The sequence below is a fragment of the Chionomys nivalis genome, chromosome X (genome assembly GCF_950005125.1).
Source record: "Chionomys nivalis chromosome X, mChiNiv1.1, whole genome shotgun sequence".
Classification (NCBI taxonomy): domain Eukaryota; kingdom Metazoa; phylum Chordata; class Mammalia; order Rodentia; family Cricetidae; genus Chionomys; species Chionomys nivalis.
In genome coordinates this window covers 5,038,326-5,061,620 of record NC_080112.1, presented here as the reverse complement: position 1 = coordinate 5,061,620, position 23,295 = coordinate 5,038,326, and the positions used below count along the sequence as shown (strand labels likewise).

Here is a 23,295-nt window from a genome sequence, read left to right as displayed (position 1 = left end):
AGACAGACGCAGGTTAAGATCTTTCCTGGTAAGCCAGCTCGTGGTACTACACAGAATATTAGAAATGGGTTAGATCAATATGTAAGAGCTAGCCAATAAGAGGCTGGAACTAATGGGCCAGGCAGTGATTAAAAGAATACAGTTTCCGTGTAATTATTTCGGGTAAAGCTAGCCGGGTGGCGGTGGGACGCAGCCCTGCCGCTCATATTACAACACGAGACATGATCACTCTTTAGCCCTGGCTGTTCTGAAATTTGCTCTGTAGTTCAGGCTGGCTTTGAACTAAGAGATCCACCTAGCTTTGCCTCCCAAGTACTGGGATTATAGGCATGCACCATCATGTCCAGCAATGCTGTACTTCTCAATAATCTTATTTGGCATAAGATATAGCTTGTCCTGTATCTTCCGACCCCAGCTTTTATCTTCTCTGTCTTTTCTATCTTTATTTCCTGGCACCTTCCTGTTCTGTGATGTTTTGTTTGTGTTTCTACAAATAAAGCTTGCTTGGATTTGGAGGGTGGAGCTAGCTGCTAATTAACCATAGAGGTCTAGAAGCCTGTAGAGAGAGACAGTAAGTGGGGCAGAAACCGGAACTCTACCTTTTTGAATGGAGGAATGGGAGAGAGGTAGGTGTTAGTATTCAGGCACACCCTGGCACAGCACTTCACATACTGTGCCTGCGTACATAGCAGAAGGTACCCTGTCCCTTTAAGAGACATACTCTGACCACTTCCAGTTTCCTTCCTTCCCACCATTCTTCTGAAGAGGGAGCTCTCTGTCTCTCCCCCTCCTTTCTCTCCTCTCTCTGTGTCTATATCTCTCCCTTTTCTCCCCCTGCCCCCCATAATACCCTTTTCTCAAATAAATTACACACTCAAGTTCTCTCTCTCTGCAAGGCGTATATTGTTACCTGCTGCAGTCCTTCACCTACCATGGTACCCACCGAGTTCTCTCTCAAGCTGTATCTTACATTGGTGTATGAATCAGCCAGGCTTTCTCCATGTTCCTTCTGCCTGCCAGTGGGCAGACAGCTCGAGGCACATGGAGATACTGGACACACAACTGCCCAGACCAATACCTAGCAATGAAATTTCGTACAATATCAGCACTAACAGTGGGTCCCTCCCCCACTTCTGGCCATGCCCCCATGAATGCAGATTCAACTTGGCTGTGGTTTCATGTGTGAAAAGACCCAGTAGTGGTCAACTACATGCCTATTGTGCTTAAAGCCCTTCAGTCCCCTGATCCCACCTGATGATGTAAGGGCACACCTTGTGCTGACCCATTCCCAAAGCCCCTGGACCTTGTAGGTGATGCCCCAAGGCCAGTTTGAGTCACAGTCCATACTGAACCTCTGGGATGCTGGAGTTCAGTCACCAGAACTTTTTCTTTTCTACCTCACTCATGGAAATTGTGTCACTCCCACACCTTATAAGTCAAACCACATACCTGTTTACATTCTGCCAGTGAAAGTAGGGCCTCTGCTCTTTTTTGTGTTCTCTTTGATTATCTGACCCTCTCTCTTGCCTGCTGCAGGAGCTTCCTGTGTTATGCCCCGATCCGCAAAGTCCCCCCCCCAAACCAGCAAGGAGCCTGAGTCCCATATGTAAAAGCAAAGAGCCTTTATTTTATGCAAGTTTGTAAACTCGTTCTCTGATCATGTTCAATGTATTAGAATAATGGAGAGCCCTAATCTCAGTTAGAGTTGGGTTTTTATAGTAGTAAAGATGGGTGTGAGGGGTTTCTGAGGTTCCAGACCCTTGATTGGCTGACATTTGTCTAGGGGTGTCCTGGTGATTGTGTGCTGGCAGGTGATCCTAATCTACATAGGTTGGAACATTGGGCATTTCCTTTAGATATTCTGTTCTTGGGTGGTGCTGGGGTAATCTCAGTTTATGGTCCTTCCTGCAACCAGATATTGCATCAGGGTAAACTACTGAGAATCGGGCCTCCATTAAACTTATTAACAGCTGAGGCCTACACTGGCAGGTGACAATGGTTGGAAGTGAAGGACTTCCTTTAGGTGGTCTGTTTCTATTTAGTTTATCATGGCTGGCTCCTACACCTGGTGCCTCCCACTGTGGCTAAGCGTGTCTGAGGCAGGATCCTTCCTCTGCCTGGAGTGTTCTGATCCACTCACTGTAATTATTCAGCCACAAATAAGGCTGCACTTTCTAGAATTATGCATGCCCTCAGGCAGAAGTGCCTGAATGTTAAAGGGCCCAGTGTGACTCACATGTTACATCCATTATGACTCAGCTAAGCCCTTGACCCGGGGTCAGTCCTCCTGCAACTGGAGGCCCAGAGTCCCTCAAATTCTTCTTTTTCTTTTCTTTTCAACCCCCCCTCCCCACCGTGTTGTTTGTTTTTGTTTTTGGTTTGGTAAAGGCCACTCGGAGGGGGCCTCTGGCCTCTCTGGCTTCCGAGAGTCACCTGGACCAGATCCAGTCAGGCAATATCACTCCACCAGGAGGCAGGAGATGCTCTCCCACGGGTTCACACCAATTTACACCCCACCTATAGAGGAAGAGACATTTCCCTGTAGGCCTTGTGGTGTTGCTGTTTCATTTCGCAGGTTTACAAGGTTTCAGCTATGGGTAGCAAGCCATTCATGTCCATTCCCCCTGGGACAGATGCCCCAAAACCCCAGGTCTTAATGCCCTACTTCTTCAGTTCCTATCCTCACTCTGCTCCACTTTTACAGGAGCTTTCTAACTACTGTCAGAGCACAGGCAAATGGAAGAAGTTTCTTCAAACTATCCCTGCCATTGCTACTGCTGCCAACAAGATTGGTCAAATCCACAAGGCGGCTGTTTCCAATCCAGCCTTTTGCTTCCTGCCACGGCTTGTGGCATGGCAGCTCAGCAACAGGGTGGAGCACGCCTCTAGGTCTCTCTTATTATTAAACTTAAAATCCCTGCAGCTCAAAAATTGTGGCTTTTCCATACAACATGTGACCGCTGCCATTTTGACTGAGGTTAGTGATTTCACCGTCATCTTAACTGAGTGGCTTTTCCATATAACATGAGATTGATGTCGTTTTTACTGAGATCAGGTGACCTTACAGCCATCTTAACTTGTCAGGAGCCGTGTCCCCCCAAAATTTACAGGAAGCACCGCCGTGAGGAGTTTTTGCAGAGGGCTTCACTTCTCAATTGTATTGAGAATAGTCTTATTGACCAAGCCTATCCCACACCCAAATTAACTGTTAATAGAGAGTTATCTGTTAGCGGAACCTGCCTCACATTCCAAACTATCTAGACAACTAGGTGTGTCACCTTGTGACTTCCCGACCAAGGAATCATGACCTGACCCATCGTAACCTCTTGGTTTACGTAACGGGCGTGGACCACGTGGCAAGACCCCGTGCCCCAGCCCCCCAAGCTCCTCATCCAGGGGCTATATAAGCTGTAACCATGACTCTAATAAAGGGAGGCTTTGACAAATACGCTTAGCCTCCTTCCCCTTATCAGCCTATGTCTTTCAGGTGGTGCCTCTCCGTGACCCTGGAATAACTGGCCAGCCAGGCGGGTTACAAACCCTAGACAGAGTAACCCGTCGAGGCGGCTACATTAACTGAAGTTGGGTGACTTCACCGCCATCTTAACTATAGGCCCATATTTCAGACAAGATATTTACAGCCAAGTTCTCTGGCCATGCTTGGTTTCCAAGGCAGTCACTATCCTGCCAGACAAGCTGTGGCTACCTAACAAAAGCCTCAGGATGTACTACTGCTCCTTCTCTTTTGTTAGTATGTAGATCACCTGGGGAGAGGTGTGGATTCCAAGCTGGTGACTGAGTTGCCCGTGTGATGCTACTCTCGCATCCCCGGAAAGAGAATATTAATGAGTTTCCACCTTGTGTTACCGAGGGGAATAAAAGGTGTTTGAATATAAAACACAGGTGATCTTCAGGAATAAATGAAGCCTGAAACTCCTTTCCAATATTGCTGTGTGAACTGTCTCATTTTTTCCCCCACGCCTCGGCACTGGTCCAGTTAGGGAAAAGTAGTTTTTATGTTGGGGCACTGGACCCTGACTTAACTCAGTGGCTTTTCCATACAACATGTGAACACTGTCATTTTGACTGAGGTCAGGTGACCTTACCTGTGGGAACTGCAGCCCCGAGTTGATATTCCTGCCCCCATTTGAGGTGCTTATCTGCAAGGAAAACATAATAAATTCCCTCTGCTCCTGGAGCGGGGAAGGAAGGAATTTTGACTGCATGGTGACCGTTCCTTGATCCCTGCCAGGGTCAGGTTACAGTCCCTTCGCAGCCCCCTCCTCATTTGGTGCCATGGTATAAAAGCCAGCCCAGCAGACAATAAAGAAAGATGTTCCACCTCAACCTCCTGCTCTGTGCATTCATTCAATCCAGACACCCTCCGCCGAGATTCTTGGTTCCAGTCCGCACTGGTGTGGCATTTACCACCATCTTAACTGAGGTCAGGTGACTTTACCACTGTCTTAACTGAGAGCCAGGTCAAGTGACCAAGTCCTGCCATCTTTACTGAGGTATACCCTGCCTGTTCCCCTGACTTACTTATGTTTTTGTCTCTAAATTCTTCTTGTTGACTCTGTTGCATGTGTGTTTTGCACAGTGGCATGCCTTTGGTAGGGCCCACCAAGAGCATCCACTTCAACCAATGCCTGTTCACTCTGTGTGTGCGTGTTGATTCATGTAACTTAAATGAACCTATGTTTACTGTTAAATGTTATAATTGTCTGTTTCTTGAATCTCATTTCAGACTACAAAAAAACAATAAGTCTCATGTTTTAAACTGGTATGTACTTTTAAGTCTCTTACAAAAATACTTTATATTTAATCCAACCCTCATTTAAAATATTTTAAGCTGTCCACTTAATCCAACCCTCATTTAAAATATATTAAGCTGTTCTCTATTACTGTCAGTTCTGCCATTAACCTTTTATTGCAAGCAGTTTTTTCCTTCTTTCTGTCTTTTTATGAGTATAAATCTTACCTGTTAAGCTGAGAGCCAGTATAGTCAGGCTTGGACCCAGCTCTCCAGGCAGATTCTATACTGTAGTTACACCTGATAAATAGCCCTCAACTGTTCAGAGATCTGGGGAATATGGCATTTAAATATTTAATTATTAAAAAATTTTATAACAAAAAGAGACAGGTTGGCTCCTAGCAGCAGCACTTTATTTCCTCCAAAAAAGAGAAGACAGATGGGCACACAACAATATCCATCTGCAATTCGCTTCAACTGCCAAGCACTGACCACTAGGCAAAATTGCCTTTCATCTAAACTAAAGATTACCAGACAGTGGACAGAATCACTGGAATTGACAGCCTAGCTGCTCAAGTCAAGGTAGATTTGTCTTCCTATAGATTTCTTAGACCACAGGATCTTCAAGACCCTGGCAGGCCCAGCGCTAAACAGCAAAATGCAAATACAACCTTCAACGAATGTGGAGGACCCTGAGCAGTTGCTCTAGGTGCCAACCAAGTAAGTTCTCTGTCACTTTTTAATTAGTAACTCAAGTAAAATTTTATCCTTCCTAAAGATCTCTGATGCAGTTTGACAGCTGAGAGGTTTTGACAGTTTAAAAGGACAGCCTCACTAAACAAATTTCAGTAAAATACAAATACAAGACCTGCAAGTTATAAAGGTATGAAGACAAATACAATTAACAAATTTCTCTCGCATGCTGCCTTCCTTAGTCTCAAAAATACTTTTCATTGTACAAACATATCTGTCACAATCATTCTGGCATAAATATGCTGCTGTTTAGACAATATATATGTCTAAAACTTCTGTTTTCACAAGCCCAAAGAATTCTTGTTAAATTACAGGGAGCCGAAATGAAGGATCCACCTTAAACAGGTCAGATACACCCCTCTCCATTCCCTGGTCCTAATATTTTTTTCCTTAACTTTGTCCTCTGTTCTGCCAATATCTTAAACAGGTGTAAGAGACACCAGACATTTCTATACCACAAACACCGGATAGGAGCAAAGAGACCAGTTATGCCAGGATGTGACAAGCACCCAGCCTTCTCAGGTGCCCCCCAAAGACAACAGCCACAAATAAGCAGGAAGCAATCTTGAGAATCCGCCACTCTAATTCCTTTAACCTGTGGTGCTTAACCTCCTGCCTTTTTATTATAAAAAAGAGATGGGAATGTAATGATCTGTCCTGTCCCTTTAAGAGACAATCCCCTCCCACTCCCTCCTCTGTTAACTAAGCAGGCAGATCTTCCTTCCTGCTTGCAGCCTGAGTCTCTTCCCTTTCCCCCTACTATTTCTCTCCGTGTGTCTCTCTGTGTGTTTCTCTCTCTTTCTCTCCCTCCTATTCTCCCTCTCCTCTTCTCCCTCTCCTCTTCTCCCTCTCCCCTTCTCCCTTCTCTCCTTCCCTTCCATAATCCACTAAATAAATATCCAACCTCACTCTGCATAGTGTGCCTATCCATGTCTCTGTCTCTCGCCTGCCATGCAGCTCCCTGCCCAGGACCAGCCACCTTCAGAGACCTGCGGCATGGTCTCATGCACTGTCCCTGCCTGGGACTGGCTGCTCTGGGGCCTGCTGCCTGCCCCCGCTCAGGAACCTGTGGCATAGTTAAATTGCCCTCTGCCCACTGTAGCCACTCAGGATCCTGCAACATTTTACACTTACCTGTTCAAAATGAATCTCTCTCTCTCTCTCTCTCTCTCTCTCTCTCTCTCTCTCTCTCTCTCCTGTTCAAGCCACCACTGCTACCGTACCATTCAGCCCAGAGGGCAGATTCCTCTTTCCCACCAAACTGCAGGCTGGCCGTGTATTCTGGGGAAGTTTCCTGTCTACTTCATGTGTGAATGGTGTGTGGCCACATGGATGTAATTCTGTTTAAACGTATATTTTACACATTTTGTATGTCTGCCTTGTTATTTGAAACCCTTTTGAAATTTGCATGACTGCTCTAAAAACCACATGGTTTCTCCATGCCTTGAAACATATATGCAGGCACCCTCTTTGTTACACACATGTCAGATGACCTCACCACTGTCTTTGCTATGGGTGATCATGTAACTGCTGCCATCTTGACTAAGGACAAAGAGGGCAGAACAGATGACCTCACCACCATCTTTGCTTTGGGTGACCACATTACCACTGCTGCCTGTTAGCTCTCCCAGCTTGCAGTGACCCCACCCACCTGCAGCAGATCTGTTTACTCCAAACTTCTAGGAATCTGAAACTTTGATTCTCCTCTCTCTCTCTCTCTCTCTCTCTCTCTCTCTCTCTCTCTCTCAAAATTTTATGTGCAAATGTAGGCTAGTTTTAACTATAAGTGGATATGTAAATGTTGTGTATCATGTAAAAACTATCAAAATTAAAACAAAATATTAAAATAAAGCATAAATATCTTTTTAAGTGAAAAGCTGGGGTCATAGGTAGTTTATGGTGGCTGGAGAAGAGAGGGAAATGATAATTTTTAAGTCTCTAAGGAAATCTTACCAGCTCGATTTTAGCCTTTATTTTAGTTAATAAAAATTGCCTTAGGATCAGAAAAGTAAAACAGCTCCACTGTTCAGCCTTACAGACCCTTTCCACTCTGCCATCTTGTACATGTGAAAAGAGCAACATCCCTTTAAGTGCCCCAGACAACTGTCCACTTCAGGAGACAAGTGGTCCATGAGAAGAGGGCACATCTGAGAATAATAGAAATTCCCTTTTGGCTACTCTTAATATGGAAGGACTGGGCATGTGCACAGTAGCTCCTCAGGGTACCTCAGATATGGGTATGTGATGTCTCTATACAACACTTGCCATTCTATCCTGAAAGCTGCCCTCTCTGCTGTATCCTTACGTGAGTTGACTGGGGAGGAAGAGGAGGGTGAGGAAGAAGAGGAGGAGGAGGAAGAAGGGGGGAGAAAAGGAGGGGGAGGGAGATAATGAGGAGGAGGAAAAGGAGGAGAAGGACTACTCAGAAAACACGTGTATAATCTATGTACTGTTCAATAACCAAAAAAGTCCATGAACTCGCGGGCCAAAAAAGACTGAGAAAAATCAGCATTTTTTTTCCTGGAAATGAACCATTTTTAGTTCTTGCTAAATACAGATCTTGTGGTGGTAAATTAAAATCCAAAATGTGCGCCTAGAATTTATGTGCTATCTAACCATCTGCATAGATTCTGTGTCCTTGTCTTCCTCACCCTAGGGTTCACCTTGCCCTCTCAGGAGAAGCAGCTGCATTTTTATAGCAGACAAAATGGGTATGGCTTATATCAGAGTAACTTCACACTAGTTAGGTATCTCAAATCAGAAGACTGTGTTCTCTCAGGTCCCCAACCCCAGTCAATGTTACCATGAATTTTCTGATGTCCAACTCTGGCTGTCAGTTTGCCAAAGGATAACTAATATTTCTTGGAACTCAATGATACATAGTTCACATAGCAAGTAGGGCATTTGCTTCAAGATAAAAACTACCACATAATACTTAAAACTTCATGCTAACTGAGTAATATTTAGGATTCTCTAGGTAAAAAGTAGCTGAGTGACACCCATTCTTTACTGCCTGAGGGAAACTCTCCACAGAACAAGAGCAAGGATGGGCCACTGCAGATTTCCTCTTCATCACAGATTTCTCAGTGCATTGGGTTTTTTTTTTTTTTTTTTTTTTTTTTTTGGTTCCTGTCCTGGAACTAGCTCTTGTAGACCAGGCTGGCCTCGAACTCACAGAGATCCGCCTGTCTCTGCCTCCCAAGTGCTGGGATTAAAGGCGTGCGCCACCACCGCCCGGCTTGTGCATTGGTGTTGATTCCAGACTTGTGATATGGTCCCTGCATGTTGTTCATATGCTGCATGGGGTTTGACTATAATAAAGACATGGGAAAGGGCAAAGGGAGTCCAGACACTAAACGCTTATCATCAACCCATTTATTTATGCATTCCAGAAAAGAGTAGGACTAAGGTGAACATCAGCAAAAAGTATTTCATGGCAGTTTTCCTTTTCCCTAAGGCCAAGGTTCTTGAAGCTTTGTGGGTTCACTGCCAGAGCCACCGCAGGAGGGATGTCCTCACTTCTATCCCCTTTCTTGATGGCACAGCAGTCTGGGTCTGGCAACAGCACAGAGTGGGATGTAGCCTGCATGGCAGTAGGGGCTTAGAGTCCCCCTGACATTTAGAGGTTTATGCTCTGATGAACTAATGATAGGGCCATTATTTAGTTTTCCTGACACTGTTCTCCAGAGCATTCACTGCTCCAACCCTTCCCCAAAGGGATCAGGTGGTCTGGGATGTCCACTTGGAATACATCTTTCCCCCCTTTTCTTGGTATGGGCTCTAGTAACCATCTGGGGTTTGAAATAGGAGTCAGGTACTTCTGCTGCACATTGGTTAGCACAGCTTGGGTTTCCAGTTTGACAACCTCATCAGCAGGTAAGGTTTCTGGACACTGCAAAGTCTCTCCAATGTCAACAAGTCCTGGGAACAAAGAAACATACAGATGTATTCTCTTCTATACAGCAAGGTTATGGTTATGATAGCAGGGTCACTACAGTGTCGTTTGATGGGGTATAACATCACCAAATGACAGGAAATAGGAACTGTTCTTGTTGAATACTGGGGACAAAACCAATTGAACTAAGGAACCCTGGGTGAGGCAGCCACAGGCATTAAGGAAAAGGAGAGTGGCTTGTCCTCTGTGCCTCCTGTTTTAAGTGAAAGTCAGATTCTAGCATACTGTGAAGGCTGGCGTTGATCTACTAAAAGAGCATCAGCCCCAGCCAGGAAGCCTACCGTCAATAAGATTCACCAATTAGGTTACCAGGAGACTGAATTAGATGTTGATTGCTGTCTTACCCAGGGTCCTTGTGACAGGCATTAGAAGTCAGGAAAGCAGCCTTACTCTAGACAGCACACCACTTTTACAATGCCTATGCTAAACTGTCATAGGCAATGCCTTTTGCATATATTCATGCTCAAATAATCCAATACTACAAACAGGTACTGACTTGAAACAAGCTTTCAGATCACAACATAAACAGGATCTGATGCCCAGAATCAAGAGTCTGTGAGTCTGTGGAACCCACGTGAGTCTGTGGAACCCAGGCCTATGTACACCAACCTAGTTACTCCAGCAGCTCTTAAGAGAGGCTGCTTAGAAACTTTAGCCCATACCCTCTAGCTAAAAGCAAAACATAGTGTGTTTTGAATTATTTCGAATCCTGTATCAATTGTCTACTTCATATTTGGTACATCCTCACTTACCAGCTATCACACCTCGGCCATATTTTTCTCCTTCCTGTAGTAAGGTCTGAATCTGCGCCAGGGTCATTCCCAACCTCTCTACCAGCACCTGCTGCCAGGCATCATCTTCCCAGTCCCTGTGAGCAATATGGATGGCGATGGTACATTTCTGATGGTTCCTCAACAAGGGACGCCAACGAGTCTCAAGAGTCTTGACTCCATTTAAGATTAAACCAGCATAGGGCTGCCGGAAGGAGAGGCAGGGAAACTTCATTTTCCTCAGAGTCTTTGTGCCTAAATACAGAAGCACATTACAACTCAGCTCTCTAGGCTCATGTTCATGAGGCCTCACCTTCCCCAAAGGCTTCCCATGTGTCCTGAAATGCCACTGAACTTGACATGTTTCCTGTTAGAGGTTAATGGTGCCCTGCTCAATGCCAGGCCCAATGCCAATGGTTGCAATTAGGATGATGCATGGTCCATGTAGTCTTGGGGAGCTCACAGAATAGGATGGAGATAGCTAGAGGAAGGTACCATAAGAATAGTGTGATCAGTGCTGACAGAGGTCACTGAGCCCTAGGGAAACACGAAGGAGGGAAGGCCATCTTGACCTAGTTAGGCTTCACATCTGAGTAGGCTGGCTTTTTAGCACAGAGGGACAATCTAAGCTTTTGTCTTTTTCTTTCTCTCTCTCTATGTCACTGTATGTTGAAGTGGGAGCTGCGGGGTTGCGTCCCCGGCTGCCCGCACGACTAGCTTATGCCCCGAAATAATTACACGGAAACTGTATTCTTTTAAACACTGCCTGGCCCATTAGTTCTAGCCTCTTATTGGCTAGCTCTTACATTTTGATCTAACCCATTTCTAATATTCTGTGTAGCACCACGAGCTGGCTTACCGGGAAAGATCTTAACCTGCATCAGTCTGGAGTGGGAAAATCATGGCGACTCCCTGACTCGGCTTCTTTCTCCCAGCATTCTGTTCTGTTTACTCCACCCACCTAAGGGTTGGCCTATCAAATGGGCCTAGGCAGTTTCTTTATTAATTAACCAATGAAAGCAACAGATTAATACAAGACCCACCTCCATCATTTCCCCTTTTTCTGTTTAAACAAAAAAGAAAGGCTTTCATTTTAACATAGTAAGATTACATATAGCAAAACAGTTATCAAGCAAGAATTACAGTTACAATATTTATATCTATTTTATCTTTTATTATAACTAAGGAAAACTATAACTATAACTAACCATTCTTCAACTCCATCAAAGACTCCAGAAGGATATAACATTACCTAAGTAAACAAGAAGAAACTTCAAACTCTAGAAATGACAGAGACATCTCGCTGCCTGGACAGTCACACAAAGTTCTTTTGTACCGTTGGGGCATCCGTCTTCGGCCTACAGGCCCATAGTATCCAGAGACATTTCCATGAAGCAGGAAATTCCAAAGACAGTTCAGTCACTTTCTGCTGTGTCCTGCAGAATGTCTCGCAGACTCTTTTATGAATCAGGAACCCCGAAAAACCATCTCACCTTTAGGCAAGTTCAGCAGTCCTCTTTCTGTGGGTTCTCTGTGTCCAGTTTATGCAACAGTCCAGGCAAGAGCAGTTTCTTGCCCAAATGGCTATCAAACTCCTTAAGGAGCCTCTTCGGTGCCCATCTTCCTCTTGAAGTAGATTGGTACTGCCAGGAGCAGACGTGTCTCATTATCATGAAAAGCCCTAAGTTATTAAAACATTAAATGCCATATTCTGCAGTCTTTGAAAGATATGAAGAATGCCTATCTAGCTGAAATATATCTATGCACATCTAGAAAATCTAACTAACATGACTAAAAGCTTGACAATTATCAATGATTATCCATTAACAACCTATATACATTACATTTTTAAATGAACTATACAATCACAATACCTTAATCAAGATTAGAAATATGCATATACATATAACAAAATTGACCTTCAAATCCACACCAATGAAAATTATTCATATCTATATCATATCCCCCTTTAAATGTAAAAGAACATTTATAAACAATATTTGGGAATATGGGCGCAGTTATTTCTCTCCAAACTGCTTCCTGCTGAATGGGGGCGCTGTTATTTAGGTCTTTTATGGTATAACCTGTGTGCTAGATTCATCTCAGTTGGCAGTTGAGCAAAGTAATTTTCTGAAGGTGTTCACAGCAACCTTTCAGGAGGGCGTGGTCTATCATACCATATTGGGATAGATGCAATCCACAGAGTCTCATCCTCTGTGAAAACAAAAGGAGACCCTCTCCAAAGCATCATATCCTTAGACCCATGAAGGCGCAAGTCATACACAATCCCACACCAGTTTGGAATTGTGATTAATAGGGTGGTATTTATTTAAAGGGGAATAAACTTACAGATCACCGTCCCAGACAACAGCCCTCTGCGCACGCAATTAGGAAGAAGTCTAGTCGCCAGAAACAGAGCAGGAAGTAAAGAGAGAGAGGAGGGAAGTAGCTGCTTTTTTTAAAGGGAAAGAGACCACACCCCAATGGGCTGGTATCTCAGCGGCTATTGGCTGGAGGAGCGGAAGGACCTCCCGCAACAGACCCATATTCTGAAATCATAATACCCTTGTATCCATTCTGGTTTAGCTTGGCAGCCCATATAATGAAATGTCTCTCTGTACTTAGCTCCTTCACAGTCAAAAATTTTAAAGAAAACACAATAATACAAAGAATCCAGACTCTCCGTGAATTTTCCATTTTTACGTGGCTTATTTTTCTTTATTTCTTTTAATCTACAACTATTTGTACTCTGTCTCTTTAAAGATTTTACCCTTTTTTTTAAACCATTAACTTTATTCTCTATATATTTTTTTCTCTCTCTCAAGCATACGTACATTCATCCATCAGTATCTGAATCTGTACTATTGTGAATCTGTAATTTTTTTACTATCCAGGAGCATTTCTTAAAATGTTAAGCACTTCTCAAAAACTTAAGTTGCACCATGTAGGAGTAATACGGTACGGCCTGTGTCCTGCCCAGTTGAAACCTTAACTGTGCTGTTATTACAGTAATTACGGTAGTTCCTGCCTGAGACCAGCACAGTTCAGCATGGCGGAGCTGAGCCTCCCCTCTCAGAGCCATTTGGTGCCCCTGAGCCACACATTGCCATCAAGCAAGCCATAGCACTTTACTCCAAATGCTCCATTCAAAAGCTCTGTCTCCCGCAGGAGCCAGACAGAGATCGCGATGGCGGCACAGCCCAGAAAGCCGGGATTTTAAAAGTGCAGCTTTTTTCCTGTTGCGGCTGCTGAGTCAGGGAAATTTCTCTACATCACGCAACCCACAAACAGCAAAAAGCTGTCTTAAATTCTCTCTCTCTCTCCTTTTCAAGCCCTCTCAGGTTTTACGTGGAGTTCATTAGCACGTTGGGTACCACTCTTTGCTTCCTGGTCCTGTCATTATAGGTCATATAGGACTGGAACTGTCCAGTTCCAATCAGAGTTACTGAACACCAATCCTTGAAATGGAAACTAGATTTACTTTTGGAATTCCCTTTGACCTCAAGTAGCCTCATCTATGTCTCCTCCTGCGTCCTGTGGGTGTCATGCTTCCTAAGCAGTTTGTTGCACCCCATGACCTGAGCCTAAGGAAACAAATGATGACACGAGGCACTAGGGTACTAATCCTCATACACTTTCTATGTTCCAGTTCCTAGGTGATCAGAATCTTTGGATAGTGAATCGCATCTTCAAAGGACTCAGCAGAGTCAGTATGACTATTAGGAGCCTAGTATAGCCAAGGGGACAAAGATGCTGACTGAGAAAGCAATGGCCTAGGGTGGCAGTGACCTGATTTTGCACACCTCCTATTCAGTTCCTTGCAGTCTCGTGTGAGAGACACACTGTGCCTTAGAAACGGATAGGGTCGTGCTGACAGAGCCAGGGACATGAGGTCAGAACCTCTGCTCAGTCTTAGCATACCACCCAGTTTCCATTTGCATGAAGTGCCAAGAATACATTTCCTGCGAATAGAGCCAAGGGTGACCATTTTCAATATCATGGCAGCAGCAAAAACAGGGGCACTGAGCACAGGGCTCCATCCCGGTTCTGCTGTCTACCCATGAACTGCCTGCCCCCCCCCCCTCTATTCTGGTTTTGGCCTTTCTGACCCTTTTTAAAGTATATAACCGTAGTCTCATGGGCCTCCTTCAGTTACACGACATGGCCCTTCCAGGATAAAAGCAGTGTGCCAGGCATCCCTTTCTCCCATCATATTTCAGCTTGTCAAGGCTGGCAGCACTAACAGTCGTACTTAGTTTTAACTATCAACTTGACATAGCCTAGACTCACCTCAGAAGGGAGTCAGATGAGGGACTGTCCAGATAAGATTGGCCAGTGTGGACATCTGTGCGGGGAGTTTTAAATATTAATTATTGTAGGAGGGTCCAGCCTATTGTGGGCAGTAGCACATCAAGGAATGTGATCTTGGACTATATATGAAGCTAGCTAAGCATGAGTCTATAGACAGGCAATCAAACAGCATGCCTTCTTGGTTTCTGTTCCTTGCCTGGGAGTGAGCTCCTTGGTCACTATGCTGAATAGTATACAGGTCTGGCTTCAAGTTTCTCCCTTAAATTCCTGCCCTGACTTCCTCCAATGACAATCTACAATCTGTAAAGTAATTTTCTTTCTACATCGGATTAGCCTGTGGAAGAATGTCTAGATTAGATTATTAATCCCCAGGCAGGTGGCCCTGAGCTGTACAAGAAAGCTAGCTAAACATGAGCCTGTGAGCGAGCCAGAAAGCAGTACTCTGCCTTCTACGTTCCTGGCTTGACTTCCCTCAATGATGCACTGTGACTTGGAAATACAAGTCAAATAATGCTACCCCCCCACACACACAGAAGTTTTTTGTCAATATTTTATCACAGCCAACGAAAATCAAAGTATAACATTTTCCTATATTGCTTTTGGCCATGGTGTTTGTCACTGCAACAAAGTGAAACTAAAACATTTACCAAGTCAGTTCCGTGTCACTCAGAACCAGCCTATGGCATTCATTCTAGGTCCTAGGATCTAGAGTGTCTGTCCTGCCAGCATGCTCCTGCTCGGCATCACTGTCTGCACATCTCTTTTACCACACAAAGGAAGTCTCTTCTGCGAGGCACTCATGCCTTCAGGCTTAACCTACCTCGTTAAAAATTGTTTGCTAGATTTTAATGTTCTGTTCTAATTCAGAATTTTATAAACAACAAAGGATATCTTCTATGATTGAACAGGCATGACAAAAATAATAAACACATCTTTTCCATACGATTCATGCTATGACAATGTATAAATATTTTCCACATTTTAAAATTAATTTATTTTAAAAAGTATCTTTTCTCATTTTACATACCAATCCCAGTTCTGACTCCCTTCCCTCCTCCCACTCCCATCCATTCCTCAGAGAGGGTAAGGCTTCCCATGGGAATCAACAAAGTCTAGCATATTGCTTTGAGGCAGGATGCAGGCCCTATATCTAGGCTGAGCAAGGTATCCCTCCAAAGGAGCATGTTATCCTACCTTCTTTACACAGCACTCACAGCAAAAATCTCACAAGACTGCTGCACACACAAGTCTCTGACCTCCCTTCCTTTCGTGCTCCATCCCCCAACACGCCTCACAAACCTGGTTTTATAGGGAGAACAACTGGCCTATGGCAACTCTGCCTTCACAACACTTAATACCTCAGCATCCCTGGTTGTTCCCTTTCCATGCTTGCTGGCCTGCTCTAGCTCCTATGACATGGCCCACACCTTCTTACTTAGGTGACTGATCCAGGCTGTTGGACTTGGGAATTCAACTTCTATGAACCCAAATCCACTGGCTTCCCCTTTGTAAGTGCGGTCATAGTCTGCCCTATTTTTGTTGCCTAGATGTAGTAGTAGCTCCTATGCTTTCTCTTTCCTCCTCCCACCACCTGGTATACAGCAGTACTTGCCTATGAATGCTTCCCTCAACATCTTCCATTATCTTCACAGCCACCATCCTATCAGGCCCCCACCATCCACTGCCTCTCCAAGCACTAGTTTTTGGAGGTTCTGGTCTGTGAACCTTGCCTGCTGCCCTCTACTATCCACACTGCACTTAGAATGACCTTGGTACTGGGGTCAGCAGATCACCTCATTCTTTGGCTGAAACCTGCCAAGGGCTCCTGTCCCACCCAGCCCAGACTCCACCCACTTCAGTAGGCCCCTCAGGGTCCCTTGTAATCTGGCTGCCCACCCCAGACATTTCCTCTTTCCCCACTTCATTCACTGCCCTGCAGCGAAACCAGCTGAGTGCCCTTCTTCAGGGCAATGCAGACAAGTCTGCTCTGAAGATGAAGGAGTTGTCTGCTTTCCCTTGTCTTTGCTTCTCCACTTGCACAAGCAGAAGGCAGATAAAGAGAAAACAGCAAGTAAAAGATAGTTATATTGGCTACTGGCAGCAAGTTTTAGAGATAAGAATTAGGGCTGACCTTACAGAGAACACACACATGCTTCTCACTCAAAGATTGGTTCAAAGTCCCTTTCTGGCTGGAACAAGGACCACCTGATGTAGAAAGTTAATTCTGCAAGTGGTTCCCATTATTGATCCAAGCACGCACGATCTAACAGGAGAAAAATAATGCCACGCAGAATGTGGTTGCATGGAAATGTTCAGGTATACTGAATATCAGTGTTTTCAGTCTAAAAGTAAGGAGGATCCGGGGCCTGTGGAGTAGCATGGTGTTCATCCACCTGCATCCACACTTCGGAGAGACAGTGAGATGCTGCCAAGATGGAGCAGGCAGAGACCAACCAGCTTCGAGCTAGACCAGCCTTGTGGGATGGCCCTGAATGGGTCACAAGTTGCACAGTCGGGGAAGCCAGAGCCTGGGGTACCTTCAGTAGGGATGGGGAAAGCTCACAGACTGACTCAGAGGTTACCTGTCCTTTGCTGTGGGTCTCTTCAGTGTTACTGCTTAGCATTCAGCAGACTCGAGTTTACGCAGTCTTCCGCCTTTCAGCGTTCCCGGAGACCTCCAGTACCAAAGGCTCCTAAGCTTGGGTGGCTAACATTGGCTCGAAAGGAAGGAAAACATTTGGCTGGTGCCGTCCAGTGTTCTGGGACTTTTTAAACTCTAACTGCTTTAAACAGAGGAACGCTCGCAGAGACGAATCCACATTCTGTCCACATAATCTTGCAAAAGCACGCACACCACGTCCTTCAACGTGCTTAAACATTCGCAGCCAATTAGAACTACAAATACCATTCATGCATCAAGGATAGGAGGGCACGGACTTACGTAATTGAGCAGTAAGCCACACTGAATGCTAGGATATGTTGTAGGACTTACCGGTTTCTTAAAGCAATCTGGCAGATAAAGCTGGGTCAGGGTCTGTAGTAGGCGGCTGAGAAAGGAAAGAAGTGAGAAAAGGAACCGGATATTTAGTCAGATGAGTCTGCAGAGACATTCGGAAGTAGGAACAGTGTGCCCTAGTGCAGGGTGGGAACTGTGACGGGAGAGGCTTTTGAGGAGGGGCTTGGAATGAGTCCAGGGAAGAGCTGTGAATTCTGAGGTTAGGCATTGGGCTGGAGCGGGGCGGGGCGGGGCGGGGCGAGGCGGGGCGGGGCGGGGCTATGAGTACCAGGTAGGAGTTGGGAATGGGAGTTTCTACATCAAAGAATCCCTTGGGAACAGACAGATTTGCCAATGCTTGTAGTCTGGGCCAGGCAGTGATCCGAGTTGGGCAGGATTGTGTGTACTGTTCTGCTTGGGTGAGGTTACCGGGGTACTGGATCCCAACTTAATTTGGCCCAGATCTGCTTAAGGAGAAGGCAAGACTGTGCGTATTGAAATGGCAGTGGTAGCCAGACTGTGAATATTTAGCAAGGTGGGCAGGACCTCAAAGTACCAGCCAGTGAGCGGTGAGATAGGTTGACGGAGCTGAGCTTTGGATCCTGGCAAGTGAGATGGAGGGCTACAGGAGGGGAGGAGGAGGGAATGGCTGTGCTTGCTGAATTAGGAGTGGTGGGTGGGGCTGTGTTAGCTGAGGTAGAGGTTGGAGGCGGTTTAGGGATTAGTGACGTATGAAGCAGGAACAGGGTTTTGGACATTGAGATAATAAAGGCCTAGAAACTATGAAAGAGAAGGGGGGCATTTGTGGTGATATAGGAGTGGCATGTGGGGCATGCATTCTGTGGGTTAGTAGTGGTGGGTGGTACTGCACATGTTTGATGCCCGGGGGTGGGCGGGGCTCTGGATGCTGAGGTTGGAGCGGTGGGCAGTGCTGTGCATGCTGAGGTAGGAGTGCTGGGTGGTGTTGCAAGTGTTGCCCTAGGCATGTAGGGTCTACAAAGTACCAGGAAGAGGCTGTAGTTATTTATGGAGGAGGAGGGAGACCTTTGACTACTAAGTGACTATGGCAGAGGGCTGCTGGATGGAGAAAAGCTAGACTGTAAGCTAAAGTAGGAGTGGTGGGTACAGCTGTAAGTGCTGACCTAGGGTATGTCTCAACAGTAACAGGCTTGGTTCTCAGTGGTGCCATACCCAATGGTGCTGGAGCTTTGGATATTGATACAGTATGATGCAGGGAGTGGAGGGCAGAGCAGTGCATGCTGAAGTGAGAGTAATTGGTAAGGTAGTGAGTGTTGGCCTAGGTGGGCAAGTCCTTGAGAGAACCAGGGCAGTGCTGCTAGTGGCGAAGTATGACATGGAGCTTTGACTGCTGTTTAGTGGAGTTCGGGCGGCTGCTGAAGGATATGCTGTGACTGCTGACCTCTGCGGGTGAGTACCTGGGAGCAGTGATGTAGGAAGTAGGGAGAGAGCTTTGGCTTCTAACCTGATGTAGGCTGGCGCTAATGGAGAAACAGGGCAGATGGTGTTGAGGATAGCCAGGGGCAGAGATGAAGGAGAAGCAGGGTGGGCCAGTGGGTGGTGTAGTACAGGTGGAGGGGCTTCGGGGAGAACAAGGTAAGGCTCTTAGTGGTTGAGTACTGTGGGATAGGAAGAAGTTCAGGGCAGACCTGTGGGTTACCAGGTAAGGCATTTGGAGTGGGGCTGCGGGAAGAGGAGCAGAGCAGGTTGTGAGAGCTGAGGTAGGAATAGGAGCAGTGATATGTGTGTTGCTGGATAGATGCTGGTGAGGCTGTGGAGGAGCATGGTAGGTACAGCTAAAGAGGCTTGGGAGTGGCTAGGTGTAACTGGAAGGAGACACTCAGAGATTGTGAGGCAGATCCTTAAGTAAGGCAAAATGACAAGGAAGGGGTAACTTAGGGACCTAACCATATCCTGAGGGTGCTTTCCAGGGGAGCACCATAGAAGGCATGGGTGCTGTAAAAAGGCCAGGAATTTTTGTCTGGGAGTCAGGTGGCCTTAGGCTGAGTGTTGTAGGGCATGGCTGAATTCCTGAAGTTAGCTTTCTTTTCTCCAGGTACACTGTCCAAAACTGCCAATGGCCCTGATCTTATCAAGGCTTATTTCAAGTGTGGACTTGGCAGCCAAGCTCTGGGTTCTTACCTCTGAAGCACCTTAAGGAAACGTGTCCTCTTCCAGGTTCCTAGGGCTCCTTCTTGAGGACAGTCTTTATCAGACTCTCTCCTGAGCCTCTGGATGAGATTGTCCTGGAGAACTCCTCTCCAACCATCCTCCACATACAACCTTCTACGCTACAATGCTACAACGCTACAACTTCTCCTAACCCCATCACTCTTTGAGGTCTTCTTGTTTTGGGGTCCCAGCACAAGATCTCAATCCTAGCTCTCTTCATCCATATTCTCTAGTGTGGATCAGGGCCATGCTGTGCAGTTCCTTGTCTCTGACCCAATAGACTTCACTAGGTCAACTTCTTAGGACTTCTCAGTGTCCATACTCCGCAATACCTATCTCAATTCTGTCTTAGCTGCCCCAGTCCTTCAAGACCCAACTTTATCTTCGAATGCCCCAGATTTAGGCACTTTTGTCTCTCAGCTCTGGTAGCATTTTGCAAGGATCCCCATGTTTCTTGTGTTAGACTCATGGAAGCCACCCAAGACTGTAACTGTTCTCTCAGAGAGAGAAAGAGTTCCTGCATTCTCCAAGGTAAAGGGGAGAGAATCTACACAGCATGTCAGGGCATTAAAGACTGCTTGTCAAGATTCCCTTCCGGGTTGGCCTCTCCTGGTGGACTTCTTCCTCTTTGGATGGCAGCTGGCTTCCTTCTGACACCCAAGCACATGCTTGGAACAGTTTCAAATAATGAGCCAGGGCACCCCGAATGTGGACTGCCCCCCCTTTCCCCATATCTGCTGTGTCAAAGAGCTGGAATTTGTCTGAGGAGCCAAATTCTTAAAGTAGGTGTTTCCTAGTGAAGAACTGTAGAAGGGCTCCCTATCCTGATTCATACAGCCCCCCAAGGAGTATGTTGTAGTGAGTATGTTGAGTGGGGTAAACACTATAACACAGTTTCCTTGGGGGCCAGACTGAACAGCAGAAGCCTGACCTGTTCCCTGGAATGAAAGTACAAGGTTAGTTTTCTACTGCGGTATCCACAAGGCCTTGGAAGAATCACCTTATCGGGTGCAGGGAGAGTCTAATGGCATTTCCCCTGGACACCAGAATGTCAATCTGTCTTGACTTTCATTTGAAATAACAGTTCATAACTGTGGTAGCTTGAATATAATTGGCCCCCACAAACTCATAGGGAATGGAGGTGTGGCTTTGTTGGAGTTGGTATGGACTTGTTGGAGGATGTGTATCACTGTGGGGGATGAACTTTGAGGTCTCACACATGCCTCAAACCCATGCCCAGTACTTTAGAACACTTCCTGTTGCCTCTGAGTCAAAATGCAAGGACTCTCAGCTCCAGTACCATGTCTGCCAGCGTGCTGCTCTGTCTCATCATGATAATGGACTGAACCTTTGAGAATGTAAGCTACCACAATAAAATGTTTTTAGAAACCCTAAGACAGCTACCAGTCCTGGAATGAGCTGCTTTCCTACCACTCCTCTCAGACCACCTTATCCTTAGAGCCTGTCTTCCTGACTACTGCTCTCATAGCATCCTGGTGGGCACTCAGCCAGCACTCTGGGATCATCCTGGAACATCAGCCTGAATTCCTCTACCCACTAACATTATATGGCCCCTTGCCCAGTTGCTAGAGAGATGATGCTCCATAACAACTCCCGTGCTCCTCGCCCGGTGCTTCTCAGCCTTTCTAATATTAGTGCAACCTTTTGATGGGCCTTCTCATGTTGGGTTGACCCCAACCACGACATTATTTTCATTGCTATTTCATAACTGTAATTTTGCTACTGCTATGAATCATAATGTAACCCACAGGTTGAGAACCACTGTCCTAGCCCATAACTCCTTTGTCTTAACCCTTTTGCACCTCAAAAAAACGCTGCCACCATACCTCCCTTACTTATTTGACTCAGAAATACAGGATGAAGGTGCCCTCCACCTGAGAGGGTTTGTTTTTGTTTTTGTCCCGAGTCCTAGGTTCTCTGAGTCTGTCATCTCTTCAAATATTCCTTACTCAGTCCAGTTTCCTCATCTGGGGAACATCTTTGGCACATTTCCCCCCTGCAGTTACTACTCTTGCTTGATTGGAATGATAGGGAGCCACTTTCTCTGTGTTATTCCTGTGAGTATCTATTTCAGTACCTTAACTCTTCCTCCCCAGGGATCCTTTGTCTCTGCTTAAGGGCTACTTTTGACTTAGAATTAACTAAGTGCTTGTAAAGATATTTGCAAGTCAATGAATATCCCATTCCAGGTCCCTGGAGCCTGCAGCCTTCCAGGGCTGGTGAGTTTTTCCCCTGAAGGAGCCTTCCAGGGCTGGTGAGTGTTTGCCCTAAAGGAGGTGCTCAGGCACTGAATTCTGGAGAAGGACTTGCCTTTCTTCTCTCACACACTTAGCGCTTAGACACCACACGTGCTGGAGAAGCTCTGGCCTTCTGGGGGCCTATGTGGTGATTGGATTTTTTTTTCTGTCTCTAGCCATTCTTGTTGTGTCCCCTCTCTTCCTGATCCTGTGCTGGCCTGTTCCCCAGATTCCCTTCCACCACCTTCTTTCTTCCTCCTCTAGGCAAATGAGATCATATAGTACTACCCTGAGTCCTACATTTACTGCTGGTTTTGACAGTTCATGTGGACAAGAAGAAGCCCTACCCCAGTAAGCCCAGTAAGTAAGACATGGACAGGCTACTTCCACTCTCTTGGGTAGGCTTTGTTTTCTCACATACTACATGTGGATGGGAAGAAGTGGCATCCCAGTGACCCTGCAAGATGTGGCAGGCTGCTTTTGCTTCACTGGAGAGCTGTGGTGCCTGCAACAGGCTGGAGAAGCATACTTTGTATCTTCTGAGTTACTTAAAACTGGCTTGTTGAGTTTTGAATTATAAATGTCCTCCTTAGGCACATATATTTGAACAGTTGGTCCTCGGTGGTGCTCTTTGGGAAGGTTGGGGAACCTTTAGGACATCAAGCCTTGCTGGAGGAAGCGTGTAACTTGGGGTGAAATTGGATGGTTTATAGCCTCATCACACTTCTGCTTCATTCTCCCTGCTTTCTGTGTGGAAATGAAATGTGATCAAGCAGCTTCTTGCTCCTGCCACCATGCCATGTAGAGTCTATTCCTCTAGAACCATGTACCACAATAGTCTTTCTTCCTTTAGCTTCTTTTGGCCATGGTATTTTATCAGAGCCACATGAAAGTAGCTAAACTGTTGTATGAGTTTTATGTTTGAGGCATTCATTCCCTTGCTTCTAAGACTCTGCTCTCTTCAGCTACCATCAATTTCTTCTAATACTTAAATCGTGAAATTCACACATGACCCACATGTTATGCTGGAGGGAGGGCTTCCAATGGCCTGTGACTGTGTGGTCCTGCTCGCTTGTTTATATGACTCAGAGGTTGGTGCACTAAAGACCAGTAAACAAATTTACAGGAAATGGATCATCTCACTTTGAATTTAATGACATCATTTGTTCAGAAGTGTAAGTACAGGAGATCCTACTGAGCCCATCTTTCAGATGGACTTCCTTGAGAAACCAGGTATAAAGCTCACATAGGACAAGGCATACAATACCGTTTTCCTGGTGTTTCATCACTCAGCACACAGCTGTAAGTCA

The 23,295-nt window shown here is 45.7% G+C and overlaps 1 protein-coding gene across 2 annotated transcripts; it reads right to left on the bottom strand.

The window, feature by feature from the left end:
* Positions 1 to 8,879: 8,879 nt before the first annotated feature.
* Eola2 (endothelium and lymphocyte associated ASCH domain 2) lies at positions 8,880 to 17,704 on the bottom strand. Of its 2 annotated transcripts, XM_057760583.1 has the most exons (4): positions 17,535 to 17,704; positions 17,125 to 17,259; positions 10,214 to 10,486; positions 8,880 to 9,427 (listed from the first exon to the last, which is right to left on the bottom strand). In XM_057760583.1, exons 3-4 carry the CDS (start codon positions 10,464 to 10,466, stop codon positions 9,168 to 9,170), a joined length of 513 nt encoding a protein of 170 aa, XP_057616566.1. In that variant the 5' UTR covers positions 10,467 to 10,486; positions 17,125 to 17,259; positions 17,535 to 17,704; the 3' UTR covers positions 8,880 to 9,167. The 2 variants fall into 2 exon arrangements, with proteins under 2 accessions (XP_057616566.1, XP_057616565.1); XM_057760582.1 differs by lacking the exon at positions 17,125 to 17,259.
* Between the last annotated feature and the right edge of the window lie 5,591 nt (positions 17,705 to 23,295).

Coding starts and splice junctions, on each gene's coding strand:
- Eola2 (XM_057760583.1), bottom strand. CDS start 10,466: ATGAAGTTTCCCTGCCTCTCCTTCCGGCAGCCCTATGCTGGTTTAATC. Junction 9,428..10,213: donor TGGCCGAGGTGTGATAGCTG/GTAAGTGAGGAT, acceptor CTTTGTTCCCAG/GACTTGTTGACATTGGAGAG.